At 41.0% G+C, this 20,362-nt stretch overlaps 1 protein-coding gene across 4 annotated transcripts in view; it reads right to left on the reverse strand.

The window, feature by feature from the left end:
* LOC310852479 (uncharacterized protein) overlaps positions 1 to 20,362 on the reverse strand; it is a 151,813-nt gene that overhangs the window by 36,912 nt on the left and 94,539 nt on the right. The window contains exons 7-8 of one of the 4 annotated variants that reach the window (XM_083756069.1): positions 16,334 to 16,382; positions 15,966 to 16,223 (exon numbers count right to left, since the gene is read on the reverse strand). The exons of the other annotated variants lie outside the window; for them this stretch is intronic. Coding sequence (XP_083612195.1) covers positions 16,091 to 16,223; positions 16,334 to 16,382 — 182 coding nt within the window. The 3' untranslated portion in view covers positions 15,966 to 16,090. Of the gene's footprint in view, positions 1 to 15,965; positions 16,224 to 16,333; positions 16,383 to 20,362 lie in introns of those variants that run through there. 4 annotated transcript variants of the gene reach the window in all.

Consider the following 20,362-nt stretch of genomic DNA (forward strand, 5'->3'; position numbering starts at 1 on the left):
TATATAATGAGCTGAAAAAGGTATTTAAGTATACCTTCCTTAAGAAACCAGAGGCCTTCCTCCTGGGCATTGTCGGCCAGATGGTGCCAAAGAAGGATCGAACATTCTTTTTGTACGCAACAGCAGCAGCAAGGATACTTATTGCCAAGAAGTGGAAAACTCAAGATCTACCCACTCTGGAAGAATGGCAGATGCAGCTGATGGACTATATGCAACTGGCTGAGATGACTGGCAGAATTCGAGACCTGGGAGAAGAGAGGGTTGAAGAAGATTGGAGGAAATTTAAGACTTATTTACAAAAATATTGTGATTTGGTGGAAAGTTAAGTAGGATGTTTGATCATAAATAATTGGCCACCACAAAATCGGATCGAAATGGGATGTAAAGTGAGATTAAGAGAAATTAATTTACAGAGGATTATATTTAAATAAGTGGTTATAAAATTTGCAAATTAGATGATAAATTGCTGGGAAAAATTTATGATGATGAAAATGGCAGCGGGAGATGTGAGGAAGTCCAAAGAAGTCATGAAAACTCTGTTGAGATAAAAGAAAGGTTGTTTATCTTTGTACTTTATCTTGTAAAAACCCCTAATAAAAATTTATTAAAAAAAAAAAAAAAAAAAAAAAGTTTTGAAGGACTATTTTGAGATAAATTTGAACACTACGGTGGAAAAAAGAACCGTCTGGGACGCAAGTAAAGCGGTTATGAGGGGGTTTCTGATACAACAGAACACCATAAAGAAAAGAGCACAGAATGAGAAAAAAAGACAAGATCCTGGAGAAAATTAAAGAATGTGAGAAGAAGTTAAGATCGACACCGAAGTCAAAGGAGATTTTAAGAGAAATTAAACTTTACCAAGCACAATATTCTAAATTGATAAATCAGGAAGTGGAATGGAAAGTTAAGCTAATGAAACAAAGATCTTTTGAATCGGCAAATAAATGTGGAAAACTGTTAGCATGGCAGCTGAAAAAGAGACAAAAACTGAACACGGTCACAAATTTAGAGATTGAAGGAAGAAATATTCAGAACCCAGTGGAGATCAGAAAGTGTTTCCAGAGATATTTCAAACAACTATATACACAAGGGCCGCAAAACGAGGTGGAGATAGAACAATTTTTGACAAAGAATGGTCTACCAAGGCTGTCTCAAGAAAATAGAACAATCCTGAATTATAAAATAACACAACAAGAGATTGAAGAAGCCATTCAGAATATGCAACTGGGCAAGTCTCCAGGGCCAGATGGGCTTACCTCCAAATATTATAAGACATTGAAAGACTATTTGATACATCCATTAATGGAGGTTTGCAATGAAATTATGGAGGGGAAGAAGGCACCGGAGTCATGGAAAGAAGCTTTCATCACATTGATACCTAAACTAGAAACTGAAAAGACACAACTCAAGAACTACCGCCCCATCTCCCTCCTGAATGTGGATTATAAAATATTTGCAGACATTTTAGCAAGTAGATTTAAAAAAGTTTTAAATGAGGTAATCCACAAGGACCAGGCAGGCTTTCTCCCAGGTAGACATTTGTTTGCTAACACAAGGAACATTATTGACATTTTGGAACTTTTGCAAACAAATATGAATACTAAAGCAGTGTTAATTTTTATAGATGCGGAGAAGGCCTTTGATAATATTTCTTGGAAGTTTATGAAGAAAAACTTGGAAGGGATGGGAGTGGGACGGGGATTTGAGAATGGGATAGACGCAATTTATTCAGAACAAAAGGCTAAATTGATAGTGAACAATGTGGTGACGGAAGAGTTCAAAATTGAAAAAGGAACACGACAAGGTTGCCCTATCTCTCCTTTGTTATTCATTTCGGTCCTGGAGGTGCTCTTGAACATGATTAGAAGGGACCGGTTGGTGGAAGGAATTCAGGTCGGAGCGAAACAGTATAAACTCAAAGCTTTTGCAGATGACCTGGTTTTGACATTACAGGAGCCAGAATCTAGTACGAAAAGGGTATTACAATTGATTCAGGAGTTTGGTTGGGTGGCGGGATTCAAACTTAACAAGCAGAAAACTAAGGTATTGGAAAAAAATTTGACACCTTTAGAATCAGAAAGGTTTCAGAAAGATACAGAGTTAAACGTGGTTAAAAAAGTAAGATACCTAGGGGTAAACATAACAGCTAAGAACTTGAGCCTATTCAAGGACAACTATGAAAAGTGTTGGTTAGAAATTAAAAGGGATTTAGAAGGTTGGTCAAGATCGAAACTTTCCTTGTCGGGCCGAATTGCTGCTATAAAGATGAATGTATTGCCAAAAATGTTGTTTTTGTTCCAGACTTTACAGATTGCGGATAAAATGGAGTGTTTTGGGAGGTGGCAAAGAGACATTTCTAAATTTGTCTGGCAGGGCAAAAAGCCCAGAATTAAGTTTAAGATATTAACTGATGCTAAAGAAAGAGGGGGCTTTGCCCTGCCAGACTTAAAGTTGTACTACGAATCAGCAGCTTTTTGCTGGCTGAAAGATTGGCTGCTTCTTGAAAACACTGATGTTTTGGATTTGGAAGGTTTTAACAATGCTCATGGATGGCATGCATATTTGTGGTATGACAAGGTTAAAAATCACAAGGCTTTCAAGAACCATATTGTCAGGAAAGCAGTGTTTAATGTCTGGATAAAATATAAAGACTTGCTGGAAAACAAGACCCCAAGGTGGTTATCACCAATGGAAGCTAAGGCCCGGAAAAGACTCAATATGGAGGCCAAATGGCTGAAATATTGGGAAATATTAGAAAAAGATGGAGATAATTGGAGGCTGCAGAGTTTGGAGAAACTAAAAGACAAAGTGCGAGATTGGCTACATTATACTCAGATCAAAGAGGTTTTTAAGTTGGACAAAAAGATAGGATTCCAGGTGGAAAAATCAAAGTTGGAAACGGAATTGTTAGAACCTAAGACTAAGGTACTTTCGAGAATGTATAATTTGCTGTTAAAATGGAATACACAAGATGAAACGGTCAAATCGGTTATGATAAAATGGGCACAGGACATTGGGTACAATATTATGTTTGCTGACTGGGAAAGGTTATGGACCACCGGTCTGAAATTCACGGCATGTAATGCCTTGAAAGAAAATATTATGCAAATGATATATAGGTGGTACATGACCCCAGTCAAGCTTGCAAAAATATACCATTTGTCTGATAATAAATGTTGGAAATGTAAAGAAACAGAAGGAACATTCTTTCACCTCTGGTGGACTTGCCCTAGAGTCAAGGCTTTCTGGGAAATGATATATAATGAGTTGAAAAAGGTATTTAAGTATACCTTCTCTAAGAAACCAGAGGCCTTTCTTTTAGGCATCGTCGGCCAGAGGGTGTTAAAGAAGGACCGAACATTTTTTATGTATGCAACAACAGCAGCAAGGATACTAGTCGCCAAGTACTGGAAAACCCAAGATTTACCCACACTGGAAGAATGGCAGATGCAACTGATAGACTATATGGAGTTAGCAGAAATGACCGGCAGAATCCGAGACCTGGGAGAAGAGGTCGTGGAGGAGGACTGGAAGAAATTCAAGGACTATTTACAAAAATATTGTAAGCTGTATGAGTGTTGAGAAAGATGCAAGATTATAAATAATATGGCACCATTAAATTAGTTGAAAGGAATATGAAGATAAGTGAAAATATATGAAAAGTTAAACTTTGGTTAAATAATATGTTAAAATTAAGCTTTTAAGATTTGGGTAAAACTATTTAATATTAGGGACATAATATCTGAAAGTTATAAAATAAGAATTGAAACAAGGTGATAAATTGCTGGATAAAGTTTGATAAACTTGGAACGCAGGAACGAGAGACGTGAGGAAGTCCAATGAAGTGAAGAAAGTATGGTTATTGTAAAGTTATATGTCATTTTGTTTGTTTTTTATATTGTATTAAGAAAATCTTGAATAAATATCTTATTAAAAAAAACAAAGTAAAAAAAATCCTTCCAGTAGCACCTCAGAGACCAACTAAGTTTGTTATTGGTATGAGCTTTTGTGTGCAGTGTGCATGCACATGAAAGCTCATACCAATAACAAACTTAGTTGGTCTCTAAGGTGCTACTGGAAGGATTTTATTTTTTTATTTTGTTTCACTTTTTATGGGTCATCTGCATCAGGCATCTTCAACTTTTTCAGGCCAAGGTCCCCCTTTTAATCCAAACATGCATTTGGTAACCCATTTCTTACTTTATTCCATTTATTTTCATGGTGGCACTGCTCCTGTTGTGGCTCAGCTTGGATCAGGCCACAACCCACTGCTGGGTTCCAACCCACCAGTTGAAGACCAGTGATCTACATGATGCCATCAAATCATTGTTTTACTGTGTTTTCTCCCCATGGTTCAGTAGCATAATTTACACAGTCATGCTCAAGAAAAGAATTGGAGCACCGAATAGGAGGTGTGGTCTACTAATGGTGGTTGTGGAGGAGTCTACAATGTTTCTCCATTTGTTTTTAATTTGAGGATACTGAAGTGGCCTCCACATGGCCTGTTTATTGACTATCCATCTTGAATTGTTTACAGGGGTGTTAGATGGTGTGGACAAACTACCCCAGAAGAATCATGATGTGTCCCACACCAATGGTACTACCACTCCCCTAATACTCCTTACACCCCCTTTTAATATTATTATGTCTTGGTGTGTTGGAGTGAAATTGCACTCCTAATTTTTTTGAGGAGGAGGAGGAGGAGGAGGAGGAAGAATTGGCTTCTTATATCCATGACTTTTTAAAGCAGAGATTCCCCCACCTTTGCTGTGTAGACAGACATTCAGCATTTTAGAGAGAGAGGGGACAGCACTCTGCTCTGTGCCATGTGGACTGTACCCTTTTAATTCTGCTACCAGCAGATGGTGGGGCAGCAGCTTCTCAGGAGCCACGAAGACCGTCTTGTAGAAGAAGCTGCTCATCACTAGTAATGCTAGACAACATACCTTCAGGGAAAATAATCTCCCAGACATTGCTAATGTCACAATTGAAGAAGCAATCTGGCTATTTCTGACTCAGCCAGAACAATCCATTAAGCATCCATTAAAGCATCAGTAGGAAAATATGTTTCCCCCCTTTAAATAAAAGAATCCATAAATACATTGCCCAAGGACAGGACTAAAATGAGTTTTGCTTGTTATTAGATTTTACTTTGATTAAAATAATGTTGCATCTATAGAAAGAGTAAATACGATGCACGGTATACCTTTGACTTCAAAAACGCTCAGTTTGAACTCATGCAATATCATCTATAGTCATGTGAATGAGGGAGCCCCAGATATTAGTGCTAAATGATTCTAGGGAAAGCCACTCCCGACCTAAAGAGGGGGTGGGGTTGCGGTCGCGCGCCCCCATCTACTTCTCGCGGGGATTCCCTTAGCATTAATATTCATCGCCCACAGCGTCAGCCAATCGGCTGGCGCTGGGGGCGGGCCCACCAGGGAGCATTTAGGGTCGGGGCAGCCCTGGCTCGCCCCTTTTCTCTCTTCTAGGGAAATGCCATAACTACTGCAGGCATGTGAGTTTACCATAGGCATCTAATTGGCCTTGGAGGTACTGTATATGGGATGCTGGACTAGACAGGTCTTAGAAACCTAGCAAGTCTAGGTTACATAGATAGGGCTCTTCTCAGGCAGTAACAGCAGGGCAGCGCCATGCAGCCAGTGGAGGACTGGTACATTAGGGCAAATGGGAAACTGCCCACCAACTTCTATGTGTTCTCAGCCAGGCCCCACCTGCCTACCTTACCTGCATACAACCAGTCCAGGACGTGACACTGCCTGCCAGATTCTTCATCCTTAGTTTCGGTGTTTCCCTTGTAGAACTCAGCAGAGAGGAAGATGAGGGCAAAACTAGAATTAGTTAGCTTTGCACAGAAGTAGGCTCTGGTCCTACATACTGTTAGTCTCTGCCTCCCACCTACCAGTTCCAATGGGCATCAGCAACCACTGCATGGAGCCACCTCCCAACATTACTGCCACTTACTAGGGCAGGACGGCTGCAAGATTGGGGTGGTGCAGGTGCACTGGCACAGCCAATCCTGCACTCCCACTAGTGCACCCAAGCAACAATGACCTCACCACCTACACCATCCCCCAAAGTGGCAGGGGGACAAATGCCAAGAGGCCAATGCCACAGACCCATCCCACCTTGGCAACTGCCCTGTGGATCTTCTTATTCTCTTCGCTTTGTATTAAAGTTTTCTCATGGCAGGAGTGATGACATCATTCGGCAAAGCGTCACGGTAATTGCTCTGACACTCCTTGCTCCGGCAAGGGAATGAGGTGATAATTGGGCTTTCAGTTTTTGCTATTGATTGTGACAGAGTATCAGTGGAAGTCAGAGCAAGTCAGAAATCATCAAGAAAAGGGTGGCTATTTCTTTCCCTGAATGTGTTTCTTACATCATGCTCATAGCTGAAAAGGTAACACTTCTTTGCAAAGATCATTTGCATTTCTAATTAAGAGCTAAAGGTTTCACATCCGCTGAAGATCTTTTATTGAACTTCAGTATGTTTTACACATTGAACCTAGGCAGTTTAAAGCAACCACCACTGAGTTCAATGCCACTTTCCCTCAGGAAAGTGTGCATAGGATCACAGCCATGCCACATGTCTGATCAGAGATGTGAACCCAGACAAAGTCCAACATGCTGGATGTGATGCTGTGTCCCATGCCTACATTTTGGACTTGCACCTTGGAGATATGGCTATGGACTTCCTTGGGATGTGGCTATGGGGGCTGCCATGATGAGCTCCTGGACTTCAGCATTCATGACTACACCACTGACTAGAACTTTGCTCTTTCGGTTCTTTCATCCCCACCCAGAATTCTGCTGTCAAGGTAATTCACTACCTCCTGCCTCACTCAGACTTGGGCTCTGTACACACCATCAATTTAATGCTCATTATTTCCCCCCAAAGAATCTTGGGAACTATGGTTTGATAAGGATGCTGGGAGTTGTAGCTCTCTGAGGGATAAGTTTCCAAGATCCTTTGAGGGACATAATATGCTTTAAATGTATGGTGTGTATGTAGCTTAATGTTTCTCCAGGTATGGCTGAGAGAGACTCAGCCTGAAATCTTGGAGACTGGCTTCCGGTCAGGGCAGACAATATTGAGTAAGGTAGGCTAATGGTCTGATGCAATATAAAGCAGCTTCCTATGTTCCTATATTCTTGGCAGATCTAGTAAGCCACAAAGTGAGCAGCACAAGAGTGTAAGCTGACCCACTACCATGAGATCTGAAGACACACACTCCGATCCTGTTTGGGACTGCCACAAATCTCTGCTGCCTTTGACCGAAACTGGGTCACAAATGAAAGTGCAGTTGTTAACTATGGTGGATATTCTGTCACATTAACGTTATTATGACCTATCATTCAAAGTTAACGTAGAGTATGACTTTGATCAGGATTCCTGCTTGCATTCTCCTAGGCCCCTAACGTTGGAACTTGCACACAATGCAGTTTCTTTAGTTCAGCTTGTCCTGCTGACTGATCCATAAAGTTTGCATGAGTCAACCTTTTCTCTTGCTGCGTTATTACCACCAGCCAGGACTGAGGGAGGTATGGGAGCTATTCTAGAAGCCAGAAAAGCACTAACAGCTGGGGGGAGAGATCCATCTGGGATTCAAGCATAAGGCAGGCATGCAAGCCTGCTGCTTTCAAATGCTCCTTGTTGACATTCCCGCTAATATATGCACCACTAATGAAAGGTAGATTCTTCTCAAAGGCAAGCAAAGCACTTTGTTTTGAAATGCTTTCATCAAATGCATTCTAAATTTCTGCTAATATTCATTTAAAAGAAATACTTAAAAGCAAGAGATTGTTGGGATTGGAAAGGCCAGTCACCTCCTGAGCACTGAATATGTCTAACCTCATTTTATGTTCTAAACATCTGGGCAGCTACCTGAGAATAAATGAAATATTTCTGAGATATTATGAATATGTCAAATGTACCACATTCAAGATGTACATGTCTTGGAGGAGAAAGCCACACACACAAAAGAATAAGTAGGGATCATGCTAAAACTGACCAATTATGCAGAGTGAACTCTGAAAAAATGTGGAGAATCTAAGGGCTTGTGCACACCAGAGCAGAATGTGATTTTGCACCCGCCTGTCTCCCAGTTAATTAAGGGGTGGTCACAGGCTGTCTATCCCAGTGTTGTCTTCAATCTTTCCCCCTTTAAATGTGGTGTTTATCAATGCCTCGAAAGGCTGAATTTTTTTTGGAGGGGGCCCTCACATTTAATGTATGAGACGACACTCTAATAGGATCCACATTTTGTACTGCTGTGAACTATGAACGCAATGACAAACCTAGACAGCATCTTAAAAAGCAGAGACATCACCTTGCCAACAAAGGTCTGTATAGTTAAAGCTATGCTTTTCCCAGTAGTGATATATGGAAGTGAGAGCTGGACCATAAAGAAGGCTGATCGCCAAAAAATTGATGCTTTTGAATTATGGTGCTGGAGGAGACTCTTGAGAGTCCCATGGACTGCAAGAAGATCAAACCTATCCATTCTGAAGGAAATCAACCCTAAGTGCTCACTGGAAGGACACATCGTGAAGCCGAGGCTCCAATACTTTGGCCACCTCATGAGAAGAGAAGACTCCCTGGAAAAGACCCTGATGTTGGGAAAGATGGAGGGCACAAGGAGAAGGGGACGACAGAGGACAAGGTGGTTGGATAGTGTTCGCGAAGCTACCAGCATGAGTTTGACCAAATTGCGGAAGGCAGTGGAAGACGTGCCTGGCGTGCTCTGGTCCATGGGGTCACGAAGAGTCGGACATGACTAAATGACTAAACAACTAAACAACAACGAACTGTGAACTGTGGAAAGCTTAACTAAGTGAACCACAGTATGATTGCCTTGCCTACTTTTGGATGCCATGGCACAAATAAATACTGAGGAGGAAATCAGGAGAACAGTATATGAAAATCAGAATCTTCAATGCATATTTATGTGCATGATTTTATAGTGCTGTACAAATTTATTGCTTATGTGAATTATATTGTTACCCGTCCCGGGTTCATATATTTATTTGCCTGCCCTTCACCATAATGTCCACAAGGTGAGTGACAATAATTTTAGGAGGAGGGGGTTAGAAATCAAAATAATCAGATAATAAAATAAAATAAAAAATATTCTAGTGCTCAGACTGAGTATTACCATTTGCTAAGACATCATGATATACTCAAACACGGGGGTGATATATATCCCACCAAAATCAATGGTAGAATCCATAAATGAAAACTTGCAGGACACTTGAGGGGTTAAACTTTTACCACTGTGACTAAGGTAAGTGGAAATGTTCTCATTTCCCGGGCTGAATTCTTGCAGTAAGAAGAATAAAGTGTTACACAGTCATTGCCTTAGGCTAGCCTAAGTCAGTTTAAAACCTTAACAAAAATCTTCACAATGTAATAAAATGGTAGTGGTATCCAGCTATCGAACTTTAAATATAACTTTTTTTATTAAAAAAAATCTATTTTTTAATTTTAATAGGTCTCATAGTGAGAAATTGGTTCAGAAAGCCAGCATTGATCTGTAGTTTAAAAGTTCATAACTGCTACAAAATTAATACATGCATTGTATAGGTGGATGTAAGCTCTAGGACATAACAATGCTATGGGGTTTTGTGGAGTGGAAATTATAGTTTAATATCTCAGCTCTGGGAAGAAAACATAAGCTCCTATCTCCAACTAACTTCCTTAGCATTTGTAGTGTGGTGCCTGCTATGGCAGAATGACTGCTTAGAAAAATTAAAGGACTATCTGCTCAAGCAGCCATTTTGCAGATTTTTAATGTCAGATGTACCCAAACCGAAAACAATTGCAACACAGCTATGTGAAAGAACAAACATCAGTTTATTAAAAAAAAAGTATGATTCATGCAAACTTTTCACCATTTGCATTCTCTCTGTGTTCCCAAAGGATGATTCCCCAAAGCAAGGATACTTTTTTAAAAACAGATTCCCTGAAAAATAATTCTGATTTATAAAGTGGCATTCAGTCACCTTTTTAAAAGCATTGTAAAGTGTATACAAGCCATCAGGGAAATGAGAATAGGGATGTTAAGCCTTTGTAAGGAAAGCTATGAATTATTGCTGGCATAATAACTACTATGCGTGCCTGTGAAAGTCAATAAATTTTATATTAAAATCTGCATAATATGTCTAAGAACTGAAAGTGTAAATGGGCAGGGGAGGGGAGACAACTTTCACAGATTTTCTTTTTACAAAGGTGGAGCCGCAAATTATTATTATTTTGCATTGGATAAATCATCACTATCTGTTTATTTGTATGCCACTTTCCCCATCTCCCGCCTAGGGTAGTGCAGACATTCTCATTCAGGCTCTCGCTGAGAGGGGCCTTTTGCCCACCATTGTTATTGTCATCCCACATGGCAGCCAGCAAATAACCCACAATCTGCAACTTCACTGAGACATCCCAGACAGGTCACATGGCTTTAGGGGTTCGAAGTCCGCAAAGAAAGTAACATCTCTGAGAGACTGGACCTGAGTTTAGCTACAATACAATAAACTGCCATGCCTTTATTATTACAGCAGTACCTCTAGTTACAAACTTAATTCGTTCCAGAGGTCCGTTCTTAACCTGAAACTGTTCTTAACTAGAGGTGTGCTTTCGCTAACGGGGCCTCTTGCTGCCTCTGCACTGCCGGCACATGATTTCTGTTCTCATCCTGGGGCAAAGTTCCCAACTCGAAGTAACTCTTCCAGGTTAGCAGCGTTTGTAACCTGAAGCGTTTGTAACCTGAGGCATTTGTAACTCGAGGTACCACTGCATTATTTATTAAATTTGTTAATCGCTTTCTCTTGCCCAAGGCAACCCAACGCAGCTTACACCATTCAGTCCAGGTTATTCATAGTTGCTCCCCACAAAAAATGAAAATTTGTGTCTTCAAAAATGAGGACGCTTATTTGCATGTTTGTGTGCAAACTCAGAAATAATTGAGATAATTTAAATAGAGATATAATACATCTCACCATAGTGGGGAAGTGGCCAGGTGCTGCTGTTGAGAGGCAACTTCAAGGCTCTTGCACTCTCTTTTTTTGTTCTTCATCTTTAAACCAGGCTTGTACTGTACAACACTCCAATAGAGGACATTGTAAAGTAAGTCACATGACCTGTCTAAGAAGCAAGCATTTCTAAAGCATATATTTAAATCATATTTTATTACTTTTTACATGGGCTTACCCAGTGGTTTTCCATCCAGGCATTACCCAGACAAAGACCTGCTTCACTTCAGCAGGGCTGCCACTTCATTTCTTCAGACCCGTATCTCAAACAGCTATGGTACAAGGTACTTACAAGCAATGTTCCAGGGCCCATTTGGGTCATGGTCAACTTGTCATACAAACAGAATTATGCTTTCCCTACAAAGGCTTTTCTATTCTTAACAAATGCTCCAAAAACTTCTGCTAATATAGAAAGTGGAAGTCAGATTATGAATGAAAACACAAAGGTGAAAGCATACAACACCGGTTCTGGTCCAACTGCACTGCCTGCTGGTTAGTTTCCAGACACCATTCAAAAAGCTGTTTTTACCCATTAAAGCCAAATGCAGCTTAGGAACCCAATACCTAAGAGACTGACTCATCCTATAGGAACCTGCTGGGACACTGGGTTTGTCATCTGAGGCCCTTCTCTGTGTCCCACCTCTTAAAGAAGCACAAAGAATGGTGACCAAAGAATGGACCTTCTCTGTTAAAAGCCTCCTGTCTTTGGAACTCTCTCCCAGGGAAGCATGCCTGGCACCAACCATACTATCATTTCAACACTAGATTAAAAACATTTTTATTCTCCAGGGCATCTGGGCATGATTTTGTTACCGTTACTCTTGATATCATGCATCACTTAATACACTTTTATTACATTTCATTGTATTATACACATTGTAAATTGCTATGAGCCTTTCTTATATACTGTATTTTTCGCTCTATAGGACGCACTTTTTCCCCTCCAAAAATGAAGGGGAAATGTGTGTGCATCCTATGGAGCGAATGCAGGCTTTTGCTGAAGTCTGGAGAGGGAGAGGGGTCGGTGCACACCGACCCCTCTCGCTCTCCAGGCTTCAGGAAGCTATCCGCAAGCCTTCGGAGCGTGGCGGGAGTGCCCGCTGGGCTCCGAAGGACTACGGATAGCAGCCTGCAGCCCGAAACCCAGGGAGCGCAGCGCTGCGCACCCCGGGCTTTGGGCAGCTATCCGCAAACCTTCGGAGCCCGGCTCGCTGTCTTGGCTTCTTTGCTCTTTGGGGCTGGGGAGGGAAATTTTTTTTCTTCTTTATTTCCCCCCCAAAAAACTAGGTGCACCCTATGGTCCGATGTGCCCTATAGAGCGAAAAATACGGTATAAAGCGATAGGCAAGTCTAATAAATCATCTCAAATCATTCACAGAATCAGATGTAGGTTCAAAACATCCTTCTGCATTGGAGGGAATGGAAAAGCCCCTTTACTGTATATGGTGGCTCCATTTGCTCAGAGTGCATGTACACTAGGCTTTGGGCCAGGGACGTTGTGTGGAATTATGACCCACTGAACCATGGAATATATTTTCTACTCTATGCTGCTGAGGATCATAGCTTACACACATTTCCAGAGCCAGCATAAGAGTAACCCTCCGATCTAGCCTTCCTTTTCATATGTGCCTAAAAATAATTAGTAATAGATAGGGATATAATTTAAAATCTGTCTTAAGGGATACTCCTTTTGACATATATTCTTGAGATACATTTTCAGAAATAATATTCTAGCCACCAGGGATCGTCATATAAAACCTTTAATGTGATTAAAGTGGGCCAGCATCCATAGTCATCTAGAGCTAGTGGGGAAGAGATTATATTATTGTGGTTTTTTTAAAAAAAATGGGGAAAATGGAATCTAAGACAACGCTAAGAACAGGTTTTTTTATTTATTTTTAAAAGCTGCAGAGTGCTGCTAGATCAGAAAGCTACGCAAAGGATACTTAACGTTCTAAGAATATGGGAGTTAAATTATAGGAAATGCACAGGAAGCTACAGCAAAAGGTACACCACTCAGTTTGAAAAGGATGTGGACCTATCTGTCAGCAAGGAGATTGCTGCAGCATAGAGTGCTGTCCCACCTCAAGTTGCAGTGGAGATTTTATTACTATATTCTCCCATAAACTATTTTATATGCATGGTAACACACTGCAAGGCACGCATTCATCAGCCAGCAAGCTCTCACATTGAATACAGACACTCTTGTAAAGGGGCATTGCAAACTTGAAATAAGATTAGTTTATAAGCATTTTCAAGGTCTATGCCTTTCCATGCTGATTTGGCTAGTATTATACGGTAAATCACATTTCCCTACCTTTTCTCCGCTGGACGGTATGAAAGGTGGGGGGAAATCAATTGGTAATAAAACTAAATTTGCTGTGACTAGGCCAAAGTAAACAAGGGGGTAGGAGGCACAGAGGAGAGGAATGGATTTAAAGCAGAAGCCTATAAAAATGCTGGTTTTTGAAAAGGACCTAAAAAAACACAAAAAACCCCGCTACACCATTTTCAGCCAGTAGCAAGCCAGGACTCTCTTTAGACCAGCTTCCTTCAATTAAATTGCATTATCAAACTACACAGTGCCACAATAAGGAAGCATTTAGATAACAGGAATATGGGTTTCTCTGGAAAATGCATGATTTTACATGTGGCTCCCATAAAACCACTAAGGAATTAAAGTTTATAGCCTTGGGATTAAACAGTAAAAGTAAAAACAGAAAACAGAAACAAACCACAGATCTGGTGCTTGGTAGCACCACCAAGAACAATGACTCTATACAGAGCTCCTGATGATCCCAGCAAAAATCTCCTATAAGGAGCTGCCAATGGACTGCAAGAAAAGCCTCCATTGGCATCAACAGGAACTTCCTGAGATTAATGTCACATCACGTTTGGTCCTTAGAATGCTAAGTGTTCAAAGTGTCTGTTGGCTCCTCATGAGGCCTGCACTATACAGACACCAGAATGAGGTGAAACAGTCCCGTGACGGTGCAAAAGACTGACAGTGTCACTTCAGACTATGGATGGGCAATCATATTTTTGAAAGTCCCCACCTATGTCAAAAATTGTCTGCAAATAAAAAACGAGCACAGCAGGCAAAGAGCTCATCTAGAAATTCGCTCCCCAGTGTGCCACCTTTTAGTATGTAGAAGAATCATGTTTGGAATAGGACTGTGGGCCCACTGTGGAACCCACATCTCCCACATGGGGCCACCTGTGGCCCTACCTCCTATATTAGTGTTAGGTATGCACACCGCTGAGCCTAGGGCTTGCCGATCGGAAGGTCAGTGGTTCAAATCCCTCTCACGGGGTGAGCTCCCATTGCTCGGTCCCAGCTCCTGCCAACCTAGCAGTTCAAAAGCACATCAGAGTGCAAATACATAAATAGGTACCGCTCTGGTGGGAAGATAAATGGCTTTTCCGTGCGCTGCTCTGGTTTCGCCAGAAGTGGCTTAGTCATGCTGGCCACATGACCTGGAAAAACTGTCTGTGGACAAATGTCATCTCCCTCGGCCAGTAAAGCGAGATGAGTGCCACAACCCCAGAGTCATTTGCAACTGGACTTAACTGTCAGGGGTCCTTTACCTTTTATGCACACCTGCAAAGGAAAGACTACTAATTCACTCTCCATATTACAACATTCGATACCCATGGAAAGTCTACATGTCAAGGAGTTCCCTTGAAGATGCCCATGCATAACACCTGTACTTTGGGAGTAGGCACATGGCCCTGCAGCCTTGTTCTGTGTATGGGTCTCCTTCACACATTGCATGCGCAGGGCTCACGCTGCATTCAAAGGCAGAATCCCTTGTAATGCAGTCCCACCCTAACAGCATAGCAATCTACGATTTAGCAGAATAAGCTTATGCAAAAGAAAGGCCTGAGATTGGTGATATTCTGTCAGCAACTGTGAGTGGAAAGGTGCCCCAGCACATTTGTCAATCGCACTAAAGACTGGAAAGATGGAGCAGGGAAAAAAGTGGGGCTGTAAAGAAACTATAGGCATGGCAGATCAGATTATGATCCATGTAATGTAAGATTTTGCAATTAGTGTAAAGCTGGGCAGCCTTTTCATTAGGAATGTAAGTAAGCTGCCTTACTCTAAAACCAGACCATTGGGCCATTTATCCCAGTATTTTTAATACAGTGGCTTTCCAGGGCTTCAGACAGTTCCTTGCCCTAGCACCTTCAAACTGCTGAACTATCAGCAAAAATTACAGTTGCTGTGTACCTGGGCAGAGGAGAAGAGAGTCTACTTGTGCAAAAGTTTCCATGAAAATGTTCTGCAGAGAGTTGGAATCTTACACATGAAGAGATTTTATGGAATGAAGAGCAGTGGTTGTCCTGTTTGCTGTGGCCTTCACCCTAGTTCAAAGTTGTGTAATTGCATTTTTGGAAGGTGGGATGATCCGGCAAGTGCAAGAAGGCTTTCCATCTGTCAGCAAGAAAGTGGCTTGTCCTCACGAATCTTTGCTTTCCATAGTCAACAATGTGACCCAGCCGTACACACAGTTCTCTGGATCACAGACTGATTTTAATGAGATGATTCCCGGTAATTGGTTTGTGGGACTCCGGGCCAAGGAGGCAAAGCGAAATTCTACTTCCATAGATGCAGAAGCAGAATCCACTTACTGACCTGTCAGTCTTCAGAAATGTCAGTACTCTGCATGCTGATATACCATCAGATAAAGCTGGCACTGCTATATGATCTTTCCATTTTTAAAAGACACTCACAAATAATGAGCAGGAGATGTCCAACCATAAATATCACAGGCAACTTTTAAAATGAAATTATTGATTAAACAACATCCATCTTCATGTTCATTTCCATTAACTGTCAGCATGGGGCTCCTGAAACATAACTTCTTGTTTCCTTAATATGATTTGGGAAAGAAAAAAATTAACACATTCACTCTCTCAAAACAATTTAATTTTGTACTCTGTATAGCTTGTAGCAAACAGCTATTAGGCGTTCTTGAGATAATGAATCACAATATGATACATGTCTGTTTACCAGGACGTTGTCAGCCCTGTCTCCTTAACATTCCTTATCATCATTCAGTTGAAAAATCCCAGCACACCAGTTTCTTAGCACTGAATGGTTAAGTGGATTCCACACTCTTTTCTGCTGCATATTCATTTCATAAATGTCACCGCACCCACTGAAGTTTCTGAGATGAAAAAAAGAGGGAGAAATGGAGATGAATTGTTTAATGGGTTACTTCAACTGTTCACAATTTATAACTTCTTGTGTTCCTTGCTGTGAAAAAGACTGAAATACCTGCTTGAACAGTAGTATCTTCTGTTTCTAGTACCATGGTCAGCTCCAGCTACATTCACATAAATGAAGGAAAACAGACTTAATTTTTAATTCCTCATGAGGATTATATTTGGTTAAAAAAAACCCTGACTTCTGACTTTTCACTGCGTATCCCACCTTTCTACAGAATATTCAAGATGGTGTACATTAACTTTAATTGTGAACTGCTGTAGATTCCATTTTTCGTGGACAATATTTGAACATTTTAAATAAGTATATAAACATATAAAAGAAACAACACAAAATACAAGTGCACAATAACAATTACACTCATCTAATAAAACAGATGAAAAACAGCTATAAAGGCAATTGTGCTGTAACATCAACTTAACAGCAATAAACTGGAAAAGCTGGCTGAAATTTACCTAAACCTGTTATACCCTTCCTAGGAAGCTCATCAGCTCTATCCAACCCTTCACCCCTCCGCTCCTGTGAATGAATTCACTGGCTGTACTAATCAATCTTATCTTCACCCAGCAAAAAAAGATTATTCAGTAATGATCCATTTTGAATATTCTGCATTACTGAGAAAAACAACTGCTTGTTTTGTGATGCATTTCTTGTTTGCTTCTGTATTTAAAATCTCAAGGGCTTTTAACTCTCACCTGATGGTGTTCTTTGGAGCCAGTCTACATCTGACACTAAACTCTGATTATTGCTGTTTTCTTCTGGGAAGGTCATTCAGCATTAGGATGATGCATACAGCTCCTCTGGATTCTGGATTCAGACTCTTTTACCTCCTGATCCCCAAACCAGAGTCAGTCTAGAGAGGTAGTCAAAGTGGTGGTCCACAGACCAGTTAGTACCTGTCCACAAGCCACTGGCTTCCAGTCCCCAGTGACTCCACTACAGCCCATATTTGACTTTTGGGACCATATATGGTACTGGTTCCTGGCACACTGGGGGGGGGGGTGCCAGTCCACCTCATCAGAGAGCTTGAGAAAAACTGGCCTATGGAATCAAGATGCAACTTATTCTTTTCTTTCCAAGGAAGTGAGCATCTGGATGTTAGAGCAGGTTAGATAATCTGAAGAAGTAGGGAGAATGGAAGCATAAGCAACCTGAGTTTTTTCTCACCACACTTTCAGATCTTATCTAAAGAGGAAGATGTATTCACTGAACACAAATATAGACACATCTACTTGGATATGACTTGAAAGTGCAGGGAAAGGATGCTTCCCATACTTCCTTTCCCATTACTCTTCTGGAACTTCTATAGTAATGATTTACTATACCTCGCTGCATTTTGGGTTTATGGACAACAATAAAGCCATGTGTACAAAGCAGCAATAAAAGGATAAGAACTACTGACAGAGCGAATAATCTCATAGGTTGGATCCAGATGGAAGACATGGTTAGAGCAGAGCATTAAGTTACTCCCTCTAGTTGAGCATACTTAAGTTTGCATCCAACCCTATAAATTCAATAATCTGAACATAAGATGAACCTGTTGGATCAGGCCAAAGGCTCATCTAGTCCAACATCCTGTTCTCAGAGTAGCCAATCAGATACCCATGGCAGGGACAATCAAAGCACAAAAGCACTTCCCTGCCGTGCTACAACCGTGATTTCCAGCAACTAGTATTCAGAAGGATTACTGCCTCTGACCATGGAGGCAGAGCATAGCCATAATGGTTTGTAGCCTTAGATAGGTATAAATGAGACCATTTGTATCTCTTGGCGTAATAAATACAGGATAGTGAAATTTCTTCTGATGGGTGACAATTAATTGTGATGGGTTTGAAAATGTTTGTCTGCCAGTTAGCTTAGGCATCACAGACCTGCACAGAAAAACAATAGCAATATTTGTTTAACCAAATATATTGATTGCCTTATCTGGCAACAAAAGGAAGAGTGTTAATGATGTCAGCAGAGAACAGAAGAGAAAGAGCTTGGTTTCAAATGGAATTTGTATTGAAGAAAGTAAGATTTCAGGGTGACATATTAAACTTAATTTAAACTGCTACGAAATCCCAGGATGAGGAATCTGGCAAGGCAATTTGTTCTGCAAAGCCTTTTCATCGTCGGGGGAAATGGGTCGGTTTTATTAGGCTTCTCCTAGATTCCCACCAACGTTGTATAAAGTTGGGCAGAAGAAAAAAGGAGATCTATTGACTCACAATTAATGCACTTTGAATCAACATAGCATAAATTATTATCATAACCACCACCACCACCACAATGTATGTATCCACACCAATGGTAGCCAGCATAGTGCTATCCACATGTTATCAGATTCCAGCTTCCATCAGCCCCAACCAGAATGGCCAATAGTCAGGAATGATGGGAGTTAGAGTCAAAGAACATCTGGGGGGACCACATTGGTGACCCTTGTTCTATACAATGTATTCCATAGGCATACATTCCTGCCACATTAGAGAAAGGGGGTGAGATTAGCATAAATATATATATTATCCTCATAAGCACCAGACTGCCAAGCACTCTCAGTTCAGTTCACTTTCAACTGAGAAATTCATCTGATCAATCCCTGACAGCTGTTGTTCATGTCTCAGCTCAGAGAGAGAGAGCAGGAGAGAGACAGAGAAATAATGGCACTCTTATTAATGCGCATATCATCTTGCCTATGGGAATATCAATATGCATAAAGTTTCAAAGTGATACTTGAGCTGTTTGCCACTTACCTCCCGTGGCTGACATTAGTGCTACAAGAAAATATCATCCCTAGAAAAGAGGCTAGTGATCTGAAGAAGGTAACAGAGACCCAACGGGCCCACTTTGAGAGTTGGCTTTCGGTGCTGCCATGGATCTTCCTGCAGGAGGATTCTTGCACTTGCTTTTGACATTGTCATGTAAGGTAATTGTCTTAGAAGTATGCTGGTGTGAAAACTGACATGGATTCAGTTATTTCCTATTATCAGTGGCAGGGAACTGATCACTTGGCCCTTTTTGCACAGCATGGAAACCACAATGATCAGCTGGTGGGTCTTCAGTGCACAGCGCCTCACAAGCCACAATGACCAGCTGGTGATCACTGAAGCTTCTGTGTGCTGCTATCCCTTGCTATCAGCTGCCCACTGGTCGGATACAGTTCTCCAACACACAGACACACAGACATACTTTGGGTGCAATGTTTCAGAAAAGTGGCATACAGTCATACCTCGGGTTGAATATGCTTCATGTTGAGTGAGTTCGACTTGCGCTCTGCAACAACCCAAAAGTAACGGAGCGCATTACTTCCGGGTTTCGCCGCTCGCGCATGAGCAGATACTCAAAATGACATCACACACATGCGCAGAAGCGACAAAAAGTGATGCGCGCACGCGCAGACATGCCATTGCTAGTTATGTTTGATTCTGGATGCGAGCGGGGCTCCGGAACGGATCCCGTTCGTATCCAGAGGTACCACTGTATAAAGAAACAAATGATGATGATGGGGTGATAGGAAGTAATGGAGGCATAAGTGATGTGTCCAGAAATTGCTATGCACATGTCATTATAAACCAGATCCTTGTCTCCTAGCTTGCTATTAGGATAAACTCTGTTTCATTTCTCCTGCTGTTACTCATCATGAAACATGAAGCAGAGAAAATGGTCCTGGCTTAGGTGGATTTGTCATCACAGAGAGAAACATCGTAGCCTCATTGATATGGGACAGATAAATTAGCAGAGCTTCTGTTCTAAGGCTATTGATTTCAATGTACACATTTATTTTTTATTTATTTAAAATACCAACATTAAGAGACCCTCCCAATTCCATGCCTGAATTATGCTTTATGGAATTTTAGAGATTGGTTTTTCTCATACCGTCCAAGAGAAACTTCTGGTATTTAAGAGCCACTCATTTGATACATAAAGGCAATTCTGGTATTGCTAGGGGAGATGCATTGTAGAAAATGGCAAAGAAAATAAATATTTCTCAAAATAGCTATGCCTTTGTAACATATGCATTTACTTGATTTTGCATTATTTGGGGAAACTTGAAAGGAAAACCAACAATTCAAGTTAGGAAATTCTCCCACATGTAATCTT

Source organism: Podarcis gaigeae, assembly GCF_964106915.1.
Source record: "Podarcis gaigeae genome assembly, chromosome: 9".
NCBI classification, from domain to species: domain Eukaryota; kingdom Metazoa; phylum Chordata; class Lepidosauria; order Squamata; family Lacertidae; genus Podarcis; species Podarcis gaigeae.